We start from the raw sequence: 22,231 nt of genomic DNA on the forward strand, positions 1-22,231 counted from the left end.
TAATGTCCGTTTGTACTACCGTTTCAGTGCTTCGCTTTTATGGATGTTGTCATCCTTGTTAACTCACTGCTCGTTTGTCTATTCTAAGATTTTTATTGTTCTTCGATTCTTATAGATGTCGTTTAATGTGTGTTTAATGTACTATGTAAGCTTTATTTACTTATCATTTAAAGTAGATATTTTGAGCAATGGCTAATCTATATTTGAAAATTATGCACTAAATAATTTGTAAGTAAATTCTAGTAAAAACATCTGTTTTATGTTTAAAATATTAGATCTTAAAACTACAGTAAGTATATCTTGTGACTGAAATATTAGTACGAAAAAAATTATTTTTTTAATATTATTTTTTTAATTTGTTATATTTTTTCAGATTAAAAATGTGAAATTAAGAATAGTAACTATTAAGTTACTTTATATATGCATGAGGCCTTGTAACTATTACCTAAAGAGATTTATATTTTTATACCATTTTTGTGTGCGTTAAGTAGTTCTGTGATAATTTAAAATGCGTGGAGGACCAAGAATATTCAATTCGCCATATTTTACAGGTATCTATAATACAAAGCAGCTTGATGTCTGTCCGTCCGTCCGTCTGAAGCTTAAGATCTTGGTAACCACTGAACTGATTGGATTCATGGATAAATATTCTTAATTTAACTAAGATGCCTTAGCTCATTACCTAAAGCCCCAAGCCGTTAGTAATATTTTAAGTACCGAAGCTATTATGTGACTCGCTTTGTCGGTTGTATGGCTATCGAAGTTACGTTTCTCTGCTGCTATAATGGATAGATGGCCACAATGATTGTGAAGGTTCTCATTTGTAACTTTAAGGGATGCGTGATTAAATAATACTTGGCTTAGGGACGTCGACATTTAATCATAATTGGGTTCTATTACAATCTAGTCTGCATTATTTTTTATTTACAGGAAAGATTTTTCGTTCAACGCTTTTGTCTTGTACCTTAAAATCTCTGAAGTTTATTTTAATTTGATTTTTTAGGGGCTCTAACTGTGATACTCATAATACTTGGATTCTCCTATTGGTCAACTAATTCACAGAACAAATTTTTAACTGCAAAGTAAGTTTTTTTTTATAGTAGAGCGTGGGAGGGAGGGGACATTGAGCTGTTTATTACACTCTAGTGTCCCCAAAGTTTTTATAATAACGTTCTCTCATTTGTTGGTTTAACAACTTTGGAGACTTTATTAAATTTTGGTTGGATGGTTCATTGAGTAGTGAGTTCAAAATTAGGAACAGTTTGACTTAATAAGCACTTTTAACTAAACGCTTACAGACAACTTTACGGAAAATGCGCGAAAAAATGACCCTCTTTATCGTTCATTGTCTTATCTCTTAAGAAGTTTAGATATGATATAATGTTGAATAATGTTATTTAAATTAGGATAGAGGAATTGCAGCAAGATTTAAAGTTGGAGGCTAAACTGGTTCAAGATACAGAGGCCAGGGCTGCCAAGTTTCAGATGCATTTAAATGAAGAAACAGATACATTAAAAGTAAGTTTCTATCCTATTATATAAAGTAGTAAGGTTTTTTTTGTATGAAGCTTAAGGTCTCAATAATAACTATTAAACCGATTAAGTCTTCACATAGGTCTAGTGATGGTTTTAGGCCATTTTATTTTCAGATTTAAGTGTAGGGATGGTTTTAAGTTATTTAAGTCCCTCTCTGCATCTTCAAATAAAAAGCCCTTGATGCTAGGGGAGTAAATTGGTATCCAAAGTTTTATAATCATGTTCTATCATTCATTTGGGTACTTTCATTTTCAAACTTTTCATCCAATAATTTTGATCTACAAAAAAGTCATCATTGGACATGTATTAAATTAACAGTCCATTATCTTAATCCTCAAGATATCTAGAATTTTAAGCATTTTTGCCATCATGTTTTAGTTTAGCTAGCTACTGGGTAGACGATCTTTTGAAATTGATGCAATGTCCACGCGATAATCAAAAACAACCATACGGTTTCTTTCCAACTCTGTCACGCGCCTGACATTGTTTTATGCACATTAAGAAACTTATCTTGTACAATTACACATGATTTTTAAAATGTGAGAGATTCTATTCTTCAATAATGAAAGACGATCACTGAAAACAAGTAAACTTTTTATTGTAGTAAGGTATGCAGAAAACAATATTTTGTCTTGATAATGATTATTTGTTGTTCAGAATGACCTGGCGGATTGTAAGAAAAAGTTTGATCTGCTGGAAAAAGAGAATGTATACCAAGTTGGTCAGGTAAATGCTTCATTTTTAAAAGGAAAGCTTTTTTATAATTAGTGTCGGTCCGTCTGTCCGTCTGGAACAAATAGCTTTTTTCGTTTATTTAGTCATGTTAAAATTGTCCTATCGATTTCAAACTTTTCATGGTGATTCCTGTAGTAAGGGGGGGGGGGGAAGTTTGTACAGTTATAGGAAATGAAATTCAGTACTAAAGTTTGGGAGGGCCGTGTGGGTTTGTTTTTAGAGTTATCAACCTAATTCTTTTTGTGAGCTCTCTTATATGACTGGATCTACACATAAAACTTTGAAAATTGATTTTTGGGACTTTCCTTCTAGGGGCTTGTGGAGCAACAGACCCCCAAAAACACTAAAAATATGCATTCTGAGCTTATTTTTAAAGATATCAACCTGATTTTTTAAAATAATACTTTTTTAACATATCTAGATCAACGAACCATTACAGATTTCATTTTGGGACTTTCCTTCTAGGGGCTTGTGGAGCAAAAGACCCCCAAAAACACTAAAAATATGCGTTCTGAGCTTATTTTTAAAGATATCAACCTGATTTTTTTTAAATAATACTTTTTTAACATAACTAGATCAACGAACCATTACAGATTTCATTTTGGAACTTTCCTTCTAGGGGCTAGTGGAGCAAAAGACCCCCCCAAACACTAAAAATTTAAGTTCTGAGCTTATTTTGAGATATTGAGATGATTATTTTTTTAGAAACCTTTTTTAACATAACCAAACTAAGTAATCATTGCAGATTTCATTTTGGGACTTTCCTTCTAGGGGCTTGTGGAGCAACAGACCCCCAAAAACACTAAAAATATGCGTTCTGAGCTTATTTTTAAAGATATCAACCTGATTTTTTTAAAATTATACTTTTTTAACATAATTGAATCAACGAACCATTACAGATTTCATTTTGGGACTTTCCTTCTAATGGGGGTTGTGGAGCAACAGACCCCCAAAAACACTAAAAATGTGCATTCTGAGTCTATTGTTAAAGATAACAACCTGATTTTTTAAAATAATACTTTTTTAACATAACTAGATCAACGAACCATTACAGATTTCATTTTGGGACTTTCCTTCTAGGGGCTTGAGGAGCAAAAGACCCCCAAAAACACTAAAAATATGCGTTCTGAGCTTATTTTTAAAGATATCAACCTGATTTTTTAAAAATAATACTTTATTAACATAACTGAATCAACGAACTATTACAGATTTCATTTTGAGACTTTCCTTCTAGGGGCTTGTGGAGCAACAGACCCCCAAAAACACTAAAAATATGCGTTCTGAGCTTATTTTTAAAGATATCAACCTGATTTTTTAAAATAATACTTTTTGAACATAACCGAATCAACGAACCATTACAGATTTTATTTTGGGACTTTCCTTCTAGGAGCTAGTGGAGCAAAATACTCCAAAAACACTAAAAATATGAGTTCTGAGCTTATTTTTAAAAATGTCAATCTGATTATTTTAAAGAAAACTTTTTTAACATAACCCAATTAAGGAACTATTACAAATTTCATTTTTGGAGTTTCCTTCTAGGAGCTAGTGGAGCAAAAGACCCCCAAAACACTAAAAATATGAGTTCTGAGCTTATTTTTAAAGATATCAACTTCCTTATTTTTTAGAACACTTTTTGAACATAACCGAACTTGGTAACTTTTACAGATTTCATTTTGGGACTTTCCTTCTATAAGCTAGTGGAGCAAAAGACCCTAAAAACAATAAAAATATTTTTTTAATGTAAATTATTGTAATTTATTTTGTTTTGGAGGTGTTTTACCGTACTTTCCCCTAAAAGGAAAGTGCAAAAATGAAATTATTAGTGGCTACCTAGTCAAACACGTGAAAAAAGTTTTCATAAAAATATCAACTCAATATCTCTAAAAATAGTTTTTAGGGGTCTTTTGCCCCACTAACTTCTAAAAGGATAGTACCTAAATGAAATCTGTAAAAGTTACCAAGTTTGGTTATGTTAAAAAAGTGTTCTTAAAAAAAATCAGGTTGATATTTTAAAAATAAGGTCAGAACTCATATTTTTAGTGTTTTGGGGGTCTTTTGCTCCACTAGACCCTAGAAAGAAAGTCCGAAAATGAAATCTGTAATGCTTTCTTAGTTCGGTTATGTTAAAGAAGTATTATTTTAAAAAATCAGGTTGATGTCTTTAAAAATAAGCTCAGATCTAGGTAATATTTTTAGTGTTTTGTGGTTCTTTTGCTCCATAAGCCCCTAGAAGGAAAGTCCCAAAATGAAATCTGTAATTGTTCATTGATTCGGTTATGTTAAAAAAGTATTATTTTAAAAAATCAGGTTGATATCTTTAAAAATAAGCTCAGAACGCATATTTTTAGTGTTTTTGGGGGTCTGTTGCTCCACAAGCCCTTAGAAGGAAAGTCCCAAAATGAAATCTGCAATGATTACTAGGGTGGGTTCATATCGGAATTAGACAAAGCGGGGATATGCAACAGATAAAATTAACCTTAAAAACATTTCTGACCGAAAAAGAATTTTAAAAAATTGAGTTTTAGAACACGACCACTTAAAAATATAATTCATCATTATTAGTATGCAAAGACGACATTCAAAAATTTTTTTTAATCAGAACTATGGCTTCATGGTGCTCACTGGAAAGGCCTTGAGGAGCTGAATCAGGAACTTTTGTCCGTTTCAAAATATCTCGTTCCTAGCCTCAGAAATCACTAAAAAAACAAAAAAATTTAAGGTTTATTGAGAATTGTCCAATTTGTAGAGGTTATTTAGATTTTCTCAGGCTAGGAACAAGATTTTTTGAAACGGACAAAAGTTCCTGACTCAGCTCCTCAAGGCATTTCCAGGGAGCACCATGAAGCCATAGTTCTGATTCAATAAATTTTTGACTCCCATTTACAAATAGCTTTACAATTGAATGTCTGGTCGTCAGCGGTTTTAAGACTTAGGATAAATTTTAAATCATCCAGAGGTGTATTATATCTATATAAATTGAGTGCAGATCCCCGCTTTGGCCAAATTTGTCCAAAATCGACCCACCCTAATGATTACTTAGTTTGGTTGTGTTAAAAAAGTTTTCTGAAAAAAAACATCTCAATATCTCTAAAAATAAGCTCAGAACCTAAATGTTTAGTGTTTGTGGGTCTTTTGCTCCACTAGCCCCAAGAAGGGAAGTCCCAAAATGAAATCTGCAATGATTACTTAGTTTGGTTATGTTAAAAAAGGTTTCTGAAAAAAAAATCATCTCAATATCTCTAAAAATAAGCTCAGAACTTAAATTTTTAGTGTTTGGGGGGGTCTTTTGCTCCACTAGCCCCTAGAAGGAAAGTTCCAAAAAGAAATCTGTAATGGTTCGTTGATTCAGTTATGTTAAAAAAGTATTATTTAAAAAGAATCAGGTTGATATCTTTAAAAATAAGCTCAGAACGCATATTTTTAGTATTTTGGGGGGTCTGTAGCTCCACAAGCCCCTAGAAGGAAAGTCCCAAAATGAAATCTCCAATGATTACTTAGTTTGGTTATGTTAAAAAAGGTTTCTGAAAAAAAAATCATCTCAATATCTCTAAAAATAAGCTCAGAACTTAAATTTTTAGTGTTTGGGGGGGTCTTTTGCTCCACTAGCCCCTAGAAGGAAAGTCCCAAAATGAAATCTGTAATGGTTCGTTGATCTAGTTATGTTAAAAAAGTTTTATTTAAAAAAAATCAGGTTGATATCTTTAAAAATAAGCTCAGAACGCATATTTTTTGTGTTTTTGGGGGTCTGTTGCTCCACAAGCCCCTAGAAGGAAAGTCTTAAAATGAAATCTTCAATGATTACTTAGTTTGGTTTTGTTAAAAAAGGTTTCTGAAAAAAAAATAATCTCAATATCTCTAAAAATAAGCTCAGAACTTAAATTTTTAGTGTTTAGGGGGGTCTTTTGCTCCACTAGCCCCTAGAGGGAAAGTCCCAAAATTCAATTTTCAAAGTTTTATGTGTTGATCCAGTCATATAAGAGAGCTCACAAAAAGAATTAGGTTGATAACTCTAAAAACAAACCCACACGGCCCTCCCAAACTTTAGTACTGAATTTCATTTCCTATAACTGTACAAACTTCCCCCCCCCCCCCTTAGGTACGATTTAGAAAACTTAGCAATTCTATAATCGTTACCAGAATATCCGTACGCCCATTAACATAGTGATTTCTAAAAACTATTTTAACATCAAATTTTTATATGAAATAATTATCCGACTGGTCTGATTTTTGGAATACTGATTCCTAGGACAACAAAGTACAATGTTATAAGCGATGCATCTCTATAATCAAGCTCCAAAAATGTAAGTATGTCTTAGAATTAATTTCGTTGTTGGTATAAGCCGCTATTTACTGTTTATTGCACTATCTCTCCTCTCTATTTAGATAAATGAGCTTGAGAATTCCAAGAACCAGCTTATTAAAGATGTGGAGGAACTTAAAATTGATACTCAGGCATAGACAACTAAATATAACAATTAAATCATGATTCATAATTAATACCAATAAGTAAAATTTTATTACTATTCCTAGTACATATTAGAATTGCCCAGGAAGAGAGGGGACAATGGGCTGTTAATTACACTAGTCCCCTAAGTCTTATAATAAAGTTATTTAATACGTTTCTTTACAACTTTGGGAACTTAAGTCAATTTTGATTGGTTGGTGCATTAAGTTGAGTGTTTCAACCACTAATTTTAATCTACATAATGGGTAATTTTGTGTATCACGATTGGGGATGTACAGTACATCAATTTATCGGTCATTGTCTGATCCCTTTATATCCTTGAAAATTACCCCTTTTCTACCATTCTACAATCAGTTTTAAAGAGTGGCAAATTAATTTTTATTTTCATAACTTCGGCTTCTTTTCATGTTACAATAACTATTTGACATTCTATAGTATTAGTTATCTATCATGTGCACAGGAAACAAAACTCCAGGAAGAAAACCTAAGACTCGCACAAACAGTCGATGAGTTAGAGGGAAAAATAAGGTAATCGTTTAAATACAAGACCTTAATATGTTGATGTATATTTTTAATAACAAGTAGAACAATGTCTGACCGTTTGTCTGTGTGGCCGGATTCAACTAAGATTCTGATAACCGTTGAACTGATTTGGCACTTCTTTTCGGGGAAATTCTAGACTAATATGCTATTTTGGTATGTAGGATACCTTCCTTCTAGTAAAAATTAACCCCCCTCCCCCCCAAAAAAACTAATGTCTTACAAAAAAATTAGTTGGGAGGGAAAAGGAAATGGGGGTTGAACAAGCAACCGCTCAGCTACAGGTGATTTGTTGCAAATCCTTGCGATCAAAAACTAAGTATGATAATATATTCAAAAAAAAAAAATTTTTAATTACTGGATTAGCTTGTTAATTTGTTATTTATTAATTTTGGTTTCATTTAAGAAGGCAAGGGGGCTATTTTTTATATCAAACTTTTATAGAATATAAGTTTCAGAATAGTTATTTCTCGCATCGTATAATAAACAGCTTTCCGCGGATATAAAATGTACAATTAAAACCAGTTTTTAAACCGGGTTCTCGGCATCTCGGGGCTAGAAAAACTGGTTTTAATTTTATGATTGTTCCTTTTTATATCCGAGGAAAACTGTATATAATACGATGCTAGACATAGTTTTTTTCGTATGGATGAGAACCGGTTTTAATCCACTGCACCGGTTTCGAATGAATACAAGAAAATAATTTCTAGATTTTTAAGGTTTGTCTTTTACATGAAAGGATTGTAATATTTTTTTTTCGCTCAAAAAGGCATAAGTTGTCATGAAGACTATTCTTTTTCTTTAGTAATTTGGAGACAAAGTTAGAAGATGAAGTATCAAAATCCAAGGATCTCCAGGGGAAGTTGGCAGAAATTTTTGAAACAAATCCACACGTAGCAGCACAATACAGGTGAGAATAAAACTTTTAGTTTAGGTTGATAAAATAAATGTATAAGAATAGATGTATTATATTCCAGACAGTTACCTGGCCCAAGTGGTGGGGATCTTTTTCGTCTGCTAGCAAATTGCTTTCTGCTCTTTCGTTGCGACTTGGCTGTATTTATATTTAAGAAATTAAGACGCTATTGAATGATGTTCAAACACCCTATTGAAAGTCGGCACAGGGTTCCCATCCCGTGGGTAGAGTTACATATAGCTCATGCATCTCTTTTCTTTTACTCCATGACTACTTAGATCCAAACAATAAGAAACAATTGCTACACACACAGTGACACAAACTAATCAGATAAATATAACAGGCAACAGAGAGGTGGTGACAGCCCTGACCTGGGCCCTGGCCAGCTGCCTGATGTCAATCCGGCTGCTGTTCACATAGTCAAGAAGGACTCCCTAGGTATACTTATAGAAGCACAGCTACTCTATAACATTGATTTGTCCGTCTTACAACGAAGTTACTGTCTCTTAGCTTAAAGAGTCTGAGAGGGAGCAAAGATTGAACTGCAAATTATACAACAGTTACTCCAAGCTTTATTAATACGTTCTTTCATTAGTTGGCTACACAACTATTTAACTAGGGGTGTATAATATGTATATCAATTTATCGTCAAAAGTATTGTCTAAAGCCATTTTAAGGAATAAAAACAATAGGTTATGAAAGAAAGGTGATTCAAGTTTCTAGTTTTAATATGATCCTTGAAATCTTTTTTATTAAAAAAGGGGTGTTTTTTTAATGCAACCATCTCGTAATCAGTGAGCAAATGGCACTTAGAATTCGAATTTCCATCTGAAATTTTGCATGAGTAATCCTTAGTAGGTCTATTTTCCCTAAATCGAACAAAAAGTTTGAAAAGTAACGGCTAACGGCTGGCAGCTCAGCCGTTTTGCCATTTTTTGGATATCTATATTGCAAATTAGTCACGAAACCTATCTCCACATAATACTCTTTTCTACTGCAAAACGCTATCAAACGGTTCTAGACGGTAGCTGTTGGTACTAGAAGTTTTAAATATGGTTATTGCTATCATTTAACATGAATTAGACCAAAAATATGTTTTAAAAAGTTGATTCCTACGTAATTGATGATGGATTTACCCTGAAAATAGGCTAAAAAACGGCTAAACGGCTGAGCCGCCAGCCGTTACTTTTCCAACTTTTTGTTCGATTTAGGGAAAATAGACCTACCAAGGATTACTCATGCAAAAGTTCAGATCGAAGTTCGAATTCTAAGTGCCATTTGCTCACTGATTACGAGATGGTTGCATTAACCACCACCCCCCCCCCCCCCTATTATATCTACAAGCTTAGTGAAAAAATGTTTCTATTATAATTAATTTTGTGTTGTTTGTATTTAAATACTAACTTGATATCATCAAGGATATTATATCAATGGTATATTTTCTAAAATTCCTCCCAACATGTGGGGGGGGGGGGGGGGGAGGAATTCATAGCAAAAACATGTAAAGAAATTCAACTATGTAGATTAGAAAAAATTCACCAATGAATTAATATCTTTATGATTGTATTGTCTTCCTAACTTTTATCATTTATCTTTGCGGATGGGACAATGGACGAAAAATAAATGTAACCCCTATTTATGAGGAACAACATTAAGTAGATTAAAAATATTGTACAACCTAACAATGCAATATTCACTATTGGAGTGGATACAAAACCGCGACAGTACAAAACCGCGACAATTACAAAACCGCGACAATATCAAAACCGCGACATTACAAAACCGCGACAATTACAAAACCGCGACATTACAAAACCGCGACAATTACAAAACCGCGACAATTACAAAACCGCGACATTACAAAACCGCGACATTACAAAAGTCTTACCTGCCTAGCCGCGGGCGCTCGGCCCCCTTTGCCTATAACCTAACATAACCTTGCCTAAATATTGTAATAGTTATTTCTCGTAGCGTATTATAAACGGCTTTCCGCGGATATAGAATCAATTATAAGATTAAAACTAGTTTTTTTAGCCCCGTGGTGCCGAAGGCTAGATGCTAGACATAGTTTTTCGTATGGATGAGAACCGGTTCCTATCCACCGGATTCGAATGAATACGAGAAAAAAATATTAAAAATTTGAAAAAAATCTACCAACCACTTTTTGTAAAATCCACGAAAATCTAAACTATAAATAAGTTAATGTACATTAAACATTCATACATAGGTTAGGTTAGGTTATAGGCAAGGGGGCCGAGCGCCCGCGGCCATGACCTTCTAGCATTGAGACTAATTTTTCGCGGTTTTGTAATGTCGCGGTTTTGTAATTGTCGCGGTTTTGTTATTGTCGCGGTTTTGTTTGTCGCGGTTTTGTATCCACTCCACTATTTCCCTCCAAAGTTTTTAAGCCAACGAATGTCAGAATGAGTGTATTACCTTAATGATTTGCAGTCCATTGTCCCCTCCCTACCTTGCTTTAATATTGGAAAAAGTGGATTTACTATTATAGTTGTTGTATTATTATGCATGACTTTGTGACTTTTTCTTACTATTACTTAAAATCCAGGAATATTAATATCGAACCAAATCCCTGGCTTTAAATTTGTTAGGTATTTTTTTAGACATGACCCTTAACTATTCTGTCTAGGCATGACTTTCCACACAGACAAAAATGGAAGATATTTGCCTATTATTGTTCAAGGAAAAAGCATTTTCAAAAAATTCTTTTGAAGGATAATATTTTTTAATTATATTTTTATTTTATATGCACTTTGAGGGAAAACACTAATTTTATACCTAATTTACAGGGGTGTATATTCTGCACAAGATTTATTTTTTTTCCCCGGCGACAATTTTTTTATTTTTTCCCCCCTAATTTTTTCTCGCCAAGTAGGGGGGAAAATGGAAAAATATTTAAAGAACTCTATATTTTATTTATTTTTTTTACTCCTACCACACATTTTTTTATTTTTTTTTTTTCACCAGGGAGGGGGGGAAATGAAATGTTTTGAGTTTTTTAATTTTAATTTTAATTTTTACATTTTTTTACCACTTATTTTTTATTCCCCCCCCCCCCCTGAGCCGGGGATCCCATGTAGAATATTACACCCCTGTACCTAAATTAAATAGGCAAATGCTTTAATGTTTAACTGTAGGAGATCCACGTAAACCACGTCCCACGCCAAGATACTCGGTTGGTAATCCTATTCATGACAGGAATCAACATATAATGGCAAAATTATTTTTAGAAGACCATCAAACATCCCCCCCCCCCCCCTTTCTCCCGAACCTTTTTTTATCTACAATCTTTTTCTTAATTTTATAATAAGCAGGGTTTATGCCAGGAGGGATGGAACGTAGGACTGGAAAATTTACTGGTAGCCAAAGTTTTATGAATATAATCGCTTATTTGTTGGCTTAAAAATTTACAACTAATAGTGTCCAAAGTTTTTAACCAATAATTATAGTCTAAAGTAGTGGTAGGTAAAGTTTACATAGGGTTTTTGGATAATTTAATATTTTATCTTCAGTTTTTCTATCATCGCCCTTCCTTTCCATCTCTTATTCTTCAGCATTATTTATCGATTATTTATGATAAAGGAGGTGGTTGCTTTCGCAGAATTGCGTAAGGTTGTGAGAAAGCTTCCAGTCAAATGCGCTTATTAAGTCTAACTGTTCTTAATATTGACCAAACGCATAGCATAATTAAACGCATATTTAAAAATAAATTGACCTTATAAGCGCATTTCACTAAATTCTTACTCACAACTTTACGCAATTTTGCGAAAGCTACTATTCCATTTTTATGAGGTTTTTTTTTAACTAATTTTATATTTCATTGGGTGTATTGTATTTGTTTTGTCTCGAGTGTTAGTTCTTAAATTCCTTCAAATGTCTGAAGGTTGTTATTAAAGTTTACCTTTGGGGTGTATTTTTCTTATATTTAAAAAAATTTGGATTTGGCCTCCAGGTTCAGGTGCTGCAGGCCTCCAGGTTGTCTCTGGACAGGTAAAATGAAAAAAAAACAAATTTTTTGAAGAGTTAGAGTTCTTTTATCTTCAAATATATTAATAACATTCAAAAGGATGCATATTTTGTTTTATAATTTGACTTCTAACTCTTTAATTTTTTTTTTTTCATTTTTACCTGTTCAGAGACAACCTGGAGGCTTGCAGCACCTGAACCTGGAGGCCAAATCCAATTTTTTTTAAATATAAGAAAAATACACCCCAAAAATAAATTTTTTCTTTTATAACCTATCCTCTCAATCCTAAGACAAAGCCTATGCTCCCTGTTTACGCAAAAGTATCAGATCCGACCCAATCCCCCTTGGTTTTCTATTCATCTTACAGCTAAATTTTAGTAATCTTGGTAGTATTGTAAACTTTTCATTCTTACTACAACCTTATGGGTGCTGCGATTTCTCTAACAAAAAGAGCGTCATTTATTTCGCAATATTCCTTAAAATTGGGACTTAAGCTTCCAGTCAAATGCGCTTTTTAGGACAAACAAAATTAAGTACAGTTTGACATAATAAGATCATTTGACTGAAAGCTTGCAACGAATTTTACTGAAAAAAATTACGCTCTTTATCATTATTTATTTGACAAATAACGGGTTAGTCTTTTTCAATAAGAAAAAGTGCCTTGTAACCTAACCTAAACTGGAATCTACTGCCATCTATGAAGTTAATTTTGAACTAGAACAAAGCATTCTGTGCTAATATCAGGAGAAGACAAGGAATATCAATTACAAAATGACACAATTGATAAGTTTGATGACCAAGGAATAACAGTTTTTAATTTTTCCCTATCGTATTATTCAAAGTGGTAATGTATTTTTTGTCTGAATTTTAAGATTTTAATTTATACCGAGCTGAGTTCTCCTTATTAGGGAGGCTTCACATAGGTTCCAGGATAGTTTATGGGCGCAACCGTTAGTTATATATAAAGTAGTAAATTTTTAAAAGCAAAGTTTTTTTATGCTTTTACTCGAAAATAAAATATTTCTACTATTATTAGCGATACTTGTTTGAATAAGTCCTTGAGTTTTATGCCCTTTCCGTCAATTCTTCTAAGGGTAAAAGGGCATACAACATCCGAAGCTGCGACTTTTTTGTGTGTGCTAATTTCAAGTCACACCTACAGTAATGTGATCTAAATCTGCTGTAGTTTATTTCAGGGCTCTAAATGGCTAAGACATTTAGTTATAAATTGATGTACATCCTCAATGCTGATAAACAAAATTTCCTCTTCTGTGCATTACAATTATTGGTTGAAACGTTAGGATAGGACACTCAATTTAATAAACCAACCAATCAAAGTTAGGGACTTGTGTAATAAACAGCCAATTGTCCCATTCCTTCTTGAGTTTATCTTCTTTCAACTGTTTCCTCCCTTTCTTCTCTTCTCTTATCTTCTCTATCAATTCTTTTATTTAATCTGTACTTCATTATAAATTGCAGATAGACCAAAGCAAAATTCATTTCATGAATTTAGCCGAAGAGGCGATAAAAATGTGAATGCAGTTAAAATCTCTGTGGTATAGTAGTACTTACAATAGTTATTTCTCGCATCGTATTATAAACAGCTTTCCGCGGATATAAAATGTACAATTATAAGATTAAAACTATCTAAAAATCAGTTTTTTTAACCCCGAGATGCCAAAGGCATGGGCTTATGATTTTGATTATACATTTTTATATTCGTAGAAAGCTGGATATAATACGATGCTAGACATAGTTTTTTCGTATGGATGGGATCCGGTTCTAATCCACCGGATATTAGTCGGTTTCGAATGAATACAAGAAAAACTGTTATGTATATTCAGGACCTAATGGAAGTGGTCTGCAAATCTACCCAGCCCATGCTGTCAACAATCTGGCCAACTATGGACCTATCCCTCCCCCCAACATGGCTAAAGTATCCCCCCTACCACAGGCAGAGCAAGGAGCTGGCATAGGTAAGTGTAATCAGGGATCCAAAGGGATAAGACAATAGCCGACAGTTGATTTACATCCCAAATGAAAGTACACTAAATTATCCCTTCTGTAGTTTACAATTTAAGGTTGAAACGTTTGGACAATCAACTAAATGAACCTGCCAATCAATAAAAGTCCCCAAATTTGTTATGCCAACGAATAAGAAAACGTTATTATAAAACTAAGGGTACTAATAACAGCCTATTGTCCCATCTTTCTCTGAAGTGTTATCCTATTCAGATTTTGTTCTAAAAAGGATAGTTTTGTTCATTACTAGCGCAGCAACCGACTAATAAAAATAGTAAATCAAATTCGACACTTAATCCTGGATCTATGCGAAACTTATAAAGATTAAAACTAACTAATCTGTTAGGTATTAATTTTATGGTTTTTATTTTACTATTCGTAGAAAATTTTATTTGGTTTCGAAACATTACTGAAAAATCCTTACTACTTTATAATTAGGTTTAGCCAATATAAGGCGTGGAATAAGCAGCACAAGTCCAATACCTCCAAACAATAAATCTCAAGAAAATAATAATCAGATTCCACTACCTAACAAGTAAGTTTTTTTTATCCTATAATTTGAGATGAATATAAGTATTACTAAGTATTACTGTTTTTAATGTTGGTCAAACGCATAGTATAATCAAATGCATATTTAAAAATAGTTTGACCTAATTGACTGGAATCTTACTCACAACTTTACGCAAAATTGCGAAAGCTTCTATTCCCTTTTTTAAAATCGATGCTACTTTTTGTCGAATGTAACAAAAGCATTACGATGTACAATTGTACACTGGTGTACTAAAACCTTACATTCTGTTATGATATTGTTTAAAGGTCTTAAAGTTGAAAAGAGAAGAAATTTCAGCAATTAGCATGAAGTTAACTGAAACAAGGATGACAACATCCATAAAAGCGAAGCTCTGAAACGGTAGGACAAACGGACATTAACACTTGTATAGTATCTGAACTGAAAAATCGGAACATAAATGTATAAATGTCGAATCAAAATTGTAGGTAAATTTGTTGAAAAACTGCTTAAAAACAGGATAATATTTATGGACATACTTACATTTTTGAACTTGATTATAGAGTTGCTTCGCTTATAATATTGTTCTTTGTTGTCCCAGGAATCAATATACCAAAAATCAGATCAGACGGATAATTAAAACACTTAAAAATTTGTTGTTAAAAAAAGTAGAAAAATCAACATGTTTAAAATGGACATACGGACATTCTGGTAATGATTATAGAGTTGCTACGCTTTCTAAATCGTACCCAACTACTACAGGAATCATCATGCAAAGTTTGAAATCGATAGGACAATTCTAACATGCCTAAATTAACGGATAAAAGCTATCTATCTCGGACGTACGGACGGACGGACGGACCGACCCTAATTATAGAAAAGATTCGCTTTTAAAAAATCACCATGTTTGATTTTTCATCATTAACTTTGCTGACTAAATAACTAAGTAAATAAACATTTTTTATGCCTTTTAGAAAAATGTAGGTATCATACCTTCCTCAAATCAAAAGGATGGTCCCTAAAAGTTATTCTGTCCGTTTGTTTGTTTTAACTCAACTTATTCTTGTCAAGACCTCATGAGGAGATTGAAGATTTGAACAAGAATGAAAACATATCCATTGTAGATGAACATGGCGATGGTCCTATTATTCAAGGTAGATAATTAGATAGGATGTATTTACTGGATAATATATAAAAACTTTAAAAAAGAGAGCAAGGGATATAGGAATGGGACAATGGGCATGTAAGTGAATCGGGGTAGTTGCACGAAATGCATTTAGACTTGAAATTAGTGAACTGCATAATTTTTCCCGTTTAATAGTTCAAACTACATTTGTAGGGCATATATTTGAAAGAGTTTTAATTTTCTACCATGTAGTGTTAAAAATATCAGGACTTGAAAATTGTATTTTACTGATATATGCAATTTATACCTATAGCTGGCTATTTTATAAAAACAGCATAACGACTAACTGTTTGTTATTTTTTTTCTAATACAAAATTACATATGTTTGATGGTAAACTTCTAACTTTTGCTTGAAATTATTTTTCTGAAATGCACTTCGTGCAACTATCCCTTTAAGAGTTCTCGCTGAAATTTGAATAATTGCACTCATCTATGCTGTAAGTTTCCTCACGCCTGTTTATCAAAAGATATTTTTTTTTATTTTAGCTTTTTAGTATGTTAAGTGTTTACAAATGTACTAAACACTTTGTTTTACTAGAATTCACCTAATAGTTCCTCTGATGGATATAGATATACGAGGATATTATGACAGGGGAAAAATAGTCGCATTTTAGGCTGCAAACATGGAAGACATTTATTGCCATTGGTCAGTTCGTTTATCCAGTAGGAGGGTAGGGGATGTGGTAAAGAAGGGGGATGGGAGGTATCAATATTTTAGCCCACTGCTAGTTTCACTGTGTTAGAGATCATGAAAATCTGGTGTAACATCCAAGTTATAATATATCCAATATTTCTTCGTATTTTCACAGTTACTGTATAAATAAGATGAAACCCTCTAGGTACTTCGTTTTCTTTCCATGATCCAAATTTAATTTCTTTAGATAATTCTATAGCAGATGAAGAAAACGTAGAAAAGATCCTAGATGCTCAAATTCAAAGTAAAGAGGTGGAACGGAGACAGATTGAGCAGGAAAACAAAGGTAAAGAAACTAAACGAGCGACTATGCCTCTAGAGGCCTCTAGTGGCACTTGAAAGTTTTTTTTAAATATCTAATTTGAGAAATAATTTGTCTATGTTAAGATCTGCTGTTTCTTATTCATGTTTCTACGAAACTGGCGCCGCCAAGCAGATACTATTAAATATTTTTTGGCAATTTCTCTTGGGAGGATGGTGGTACCCTTCCCTAAAAATAGTTATAAACTATCTCAGGACCTATGCCAAGCTTCCTTATAAAGGAGAAACAGTGGTTTGGTTAGCGAGATCCTTATAAACACAGACAGATTCTTTTACTACAGGGGTGTTATATTCTGAAAAATTGACCCTGCTAAGGGGTGGGGTGGGTAAACAAAAATAAAAAAAATATTTAGTTTTTTTTTTTGGGGGGGGGGAATGAATAAATTTAGAGAAATGATAACATTTTTATCCATAATTTTCGCCTCCTTGGTGAAAAAACTAAAATAATGTGTGGGATAGGGGATAATATAAGTAAAATAAAGAGTTCTGATTTTTTTTTCATTTTTCCCCCTTCCTTGCTTGAAAAGAACAAGGAAGGGAAAGAAAATGCAGCAGGGGAAAAAAAGGAATCTTGTGCAGAATATACACCCCTGAAGGATAACCCTCAAAATCCCAAAAGAGCATTCAGTTAATCAAATAACTATCTGGTACATAACAAAATTACATAAGAAATAGGTATGATTTTATTTAAGTTGAAGAAGAATATGTTGGTTCTAAGAAGGTGAAGGATAAAGACATGCAATTTCTTGACCCAGCTAAAATACCTAAACCATCAGACCAGGTTAGAAATAATTGATTGATAAATTCATTAATAGATTGATTATTTGATAGTTTGATAGATAGATAGACAATCAGACAGACCTAGTTATGGTAGATTGACAGTTGGTAGATGGACAGATAGCTAAGATAGATTGATAGACAAGACAAACCTGCAAATAGATAGATAAACATAATGACACGAAAAAGGATTGGATTGATAGACAGATGGATTGATAGAAAAACAGACAGTTAAATAGGTAGATTAACTCAATCGTAAGAAAATTAAAATATTTATTTTAGTTGAATGAGAAAGCAGACTCTAAAAATGTTGGGGATACTCAAATAGAAGAAATTATCGACGAAGAAAATGTTCCAAAAATAATGGAGGCTCAAATTCAAAGCAAGGAGTTACAAATACAAAGTAAGTAATTTTCAGCTGCTAAATAAGATAGTCGTATGAAATTTCTTGTGAAGATTCCTCGTACCAATAAGTCAATAATCTTTTTTTTTGGGAGGGGGTTCTTTATTATTTGACTTTAGTAAGGCATTTAATACACGATTTTTAACTCCAATATTAATTTACTTATAAAACTTAAGGCAGTAGTATAAAATTTAGGAATGCATTGGTACAAAAAAATGGTTTATATTATTACAATCATTGAATATTTTTGAAAAGGTCCGTCTTTTTTAGAGACCTTATTAACGACTGCTACAGAAGATCTAATTAGTAATTTCAATAGACCTAATCCTACAAAAGACCTAAGCACAAAAGACCTAAATCCGACAAAAGCTTTAAAATCAAACGTTTAAGTTAGGTTAGGTTTGGTTAGATTACGGTTAGGTTAGATTAAATTATGTTAGGTCTTTTGTAGCAACGCCTAATCTTCGTTATTTTAGGTGGAGTTGACACGGACAAATTGAAAGAAGACGGAGACGCGCAGGTATTTTAGTATTGTGATTAATCCTTATAAAACTAACAGGATCTATGTTTGTCTGTCTCTACCGAAGGATCTCGTTAAACACTGAACCGATATGGTTCTGCTTTACAGTGTAGCTTCTCATAGGTCCTGGGAAGGTTTATAGCCATTTTGGGGAAGGGTACCATCACCCTCCCAAGAGAGTCGGTGTTCTCTATTTAAGGGGGTCTTTAAAGAAGTCCCGGAATGGTTTTAGGTCATTTTATTTACAAGATAATAAGTTAAATTGTGGAAATAATTAAATATCGGTAGATTCTGTGGATAATACAAAGAAGAAAAAGTATAGAATAGAATCCAGGTAGAACATTCTGCCTGGCTAGCCTGAATTAAAATTGGAACTTTTGAAGGGCCCAAACGGCTATAAAAGACTCTCAGGAACAGAGTACCCCTTAGGTATAGGGCCTCCCAAGGACTAGAAATAAATATTTTCTAAATTCGAAATAAGGAGGAGGGGTTCCATGGTCTAAAAATAGATGTGTGTAAAAGAAAAAATCAGCTTTATAACCTTCGGTTTTGCCACGTTTTACGTAACAGTCCAGAATTGTTATAACAGTTATTTATTGCATCGTATAATTGAAAGCTTTTCGCGGATATTACAATAAAAAATATAAGATTAGAATCAGTTTTGTTAGACCCGATGTCCGGGCTAACAAAAATATTCATGGAAAATTGTCTGCAATACGATGCTATACATGATTTTCAGTTTGCCTGAAAACCAGTTCTAATTCAGCAGATAATAATCGGTTTCGAAGCTTCACTGGAAAATTAATTACTAATTGATTAACTTTAGGTTGAAAAGGATGCCGAAGATGACGACCAATCTCCAGATGGACAAATATCTCAAGAAAAAGATGACGTTGATAATATGAAGGTAAAGATCTCAGCTGTTATCACATACCTATAGAAATAAAATGGTTTTTTTGTGTCATTTTATTTGTAGTAGTGCTTTGAAACCGAAAAATATCCGCTGGATTATAACCGGTACTCAGCCATATTAAAAAAACATGTAAAGCTTTGTGTTTTAGACAATATTCCACGAATATTAAAATAAGAGTCATTAAATTAGTGCCTTTTTTGTTAGCCCGGGGCTAACATAACTGGCTTTAATCTTAATAATTTTAAATTTTAATATCCGCGAAAAGATGACTAGTTATAACAGTTAGGGAGTTGAATCCATTTTTATAGAAGCAGAAATATAATCTATGATTATGGTTTGGACCCTCTAAAACTGTAATCTACCTTTCCACTTTCCCCTCTCTTGGTGAAGATATCTTCAACGCTGATACGATTTTTGAAATGTAAGATTCTACTTTCCCTTCTCTTGGTGAAGATATCTTCAACGCCGATACGATTTTTGAAATGTAAGATTCCACTTTCCCCTCTCTTGGTGAAGATATCTTCAACGCCGATACGATTTTTGAAATTTAAGATTCCACTTTTGCCTCTCTTGGTGAAGATATCTTCAACAAGAGAGACAAAAGTGGAATCTTATATTTCAAAAATCGTATCGGCGTTGAAGATATCTTCACCAAGAGAGGGGAAAGTGGAAGGGTAGATTACAGTTTTAGAGGGTCCAAACCATAATCATAGATTATATTTCTGCTTCTATAAAAATGGATTCAACTCCCTAACTGTATAATACGATGCGATAAATAAATATTAATCGTTTATTTACTATCGGCAGTCAGATTGCTCTTGATAGGTTCTAGGACAAACGCAGGAGTCCTAAACGTCGGAGTGAACAAAAATCGGAGTGGACACTACACCTAACCTATTTTAGACCAACTTGTAGTTTTTTTTAAATGCCTAACCCCTGCGGGGGGCTTATTTGTACATTCATATCTTAAACTATCTTGGGACTCCTGTGTTTGTCCTGGAACCTTTTGATAGTTTCGACTTGTTGTCATTTCGAAGTCTGTTTCAACATTACATTTACTGAATGATGTCATAAAGATTTTCTAGGTATCAATTATTATTCTTTTAAAAATGAAAGAATTTTCCAAGGAAGGTTGATAAAAGGGCTATTTACCATCCACCCCCTCCCTCTGTTTTGAAACCTTTAGCTACTCACAATTTAAGACTTAACCGTTCATGAAATAAATGTATAAAAGTATAGATGTGTAAGTTATAACCCAGGCAACTACCTGCGTTGTTGGGAACCTTTTTCGTCTGCTAGCAAATTCCTATCTGCTCTTTTGTATGGACTTGGCTGTGTGAATATTACCGACGCTAATGGCTGATAATCAAAGTCCTAATTTAAAGTCAGCACAGGGTTCACGGGGTGTGGACATATTATTATTTAACCCCTTCTTCTTTTATTATTTTACTTTAATGTTTCTGTTTCAAATGAACACTAATATCCTGTATTTAAGGTTGCGCACGTGAAAGCTGAAAAAGAAGGCATTATTGATAACATCAACGAGGAAAAAGCACTTGACAACGATGTTAATAACAATGACATTGTTGGTGGACCGGTAGATTTCAACGGAAAGTCACCGAATGTGATTCAAATATAAAAAAGGAAAGAAATTAAACTTTCATTAAAACCAACTTATTGTGATAACATTTTCTTTATCTATGCACTAGTATCTTCGCTCTTAAAACTCAACTGTTAGATTATAATTTTATTATTTCTTGCTTATTTTAATAACTTAAGGTTGTAATTAATAGGGTAGCTAACTTCAGATTGGATAGTTTGTGCCTTAATGGTTTGCAGGGCTCGGCAGCCGCGCATAAGTCTTAAATTAAAACCCGATTGTGTGCAAAAAAAAGTAAATTTCGAAAAGATGGATTGTCCGTTTAGGAACAGATTTGAACATCCAGCTGAATTATAAAGTTATAATATGACGATTTCACTTACACGCGGTTAACGCGCGGCTGCCAAGTCCTGATAGTTTTTATTTACTTTCACACTTGTATCACATATAGAAAGAAACTCATATTATTACGACAGCACAAACTGCCCCCTTCCCTTCGTTTCTCTCTTACTTTGAAATACATGTCGTGTAGTGATATAAATTCACAAGTATTTAATAGTTAATTCTCGTATCGTATTATAAACGGCTTTCCGCGGATATAGAATGTACTTGTACAATTATAAGATTAAAACTAGTTTTTTTAGCCCCGAGGTGCCGGAGGCACCGGCTAAAAAACTGGTTTTAATCTTATGATTGTACATTTCTATATTCGTAGAAAACTGGATATAATACGATGCTAGAAATAGTTTTTTCGTATTCATGAGAACCGGTTCCTATCCACCGGATTCGAATGAATACGAGAAAATAAATACTAAGTTTTTTTTGTATTACAAATTGTTTCATGTACAGGATGTGTACAATCCTCTGATGCTTAAAGATGTTAAACGATTCGTGGATTTGTCTAAAAATGGCGCGCGGATTTTTCTAAAAATCACTACTAGATTTCACAAAAAATGTATAGTAGTGTTATAATCATGACATTGACGAAGTATTTCGTTAAGTTTCAATTAGCAAGCAATCGAATGTTCAGTAAAATTTATTACAATTTATTTCTTTTTATTATATTTTTTTTGTAAAATTAGTTTTTTGTATTAATGATATTTATTATTT

General features: G+C 33.1%; 1 protein-coding gene across 2 annotated transcripts; it reads left to right on the forward strand.

Moving 5' to 3' along the window:
* The first annotated feature begins 371 nt into the window (after nt 1-371).
* LOC145312164 (uncharacterized) lies at nt 372-21,677 on the forward strand. Of its 2 annotated transcripts, XM_080151351.1 has the most exons (20): nt 372-551; nt 1,004-1,082; nt 1,407-1,518; nt 2,194-2,262; nt 6,655-6,723; nt 7,197-7,264; nt 8,082-8,186; nt 8,536-8,630; nt 10,840-10,891; nt 11,346-11,406; nt 12,894-12,976; nt 14,020-14,153; nt 14,638-14,734; nt 15,779-15,861; nt 16,775-16,873; nt 17,601-17,689; nt 17,968-18,088; nt 18,565-18,608; nt 19,435-19,515; nt 21,017-21,677. In XM_080151351.1, exons 1-20 carry the CDS (start codon nt 509-511, stop codon nt 21,158-21,160), a joined length of 1,728 nt encoding a protein of 575 aa, XP_080007477.1. In that variant the 5' UTR covers nt 372-508; the 3' UTR covers nt 21,161-21,677. The 2 variants fall into 2 exon arrangements, with proteins under 2 accessions (XP_080007477.1, XP_080007478.1); XM_080151352.1 differs by lacking the exons at nt 10,840-10,891; nt 11,346-11,406; nt 12,894-12,976 and having other exon boundaries at nt 14,022-14,153.
* The last annotated feature ends 554 nt before the right edge of the window (nt 21,678-22,231 follow it).

This window comes from Acartia tonsa, chromosome 2, assembly GCF_053477335.1.
Source record: "Acartia tonsa isolate MP-2025a chromosome 2, ASM5347733v1, whole genome shotgun sequence".
NCBI classification, from domain to species: Eukaryota; Metazoa; Arthropoda; class Copepoda; order Calanoida; family Acartiidae; genus Acartia; species Acartia tonsa.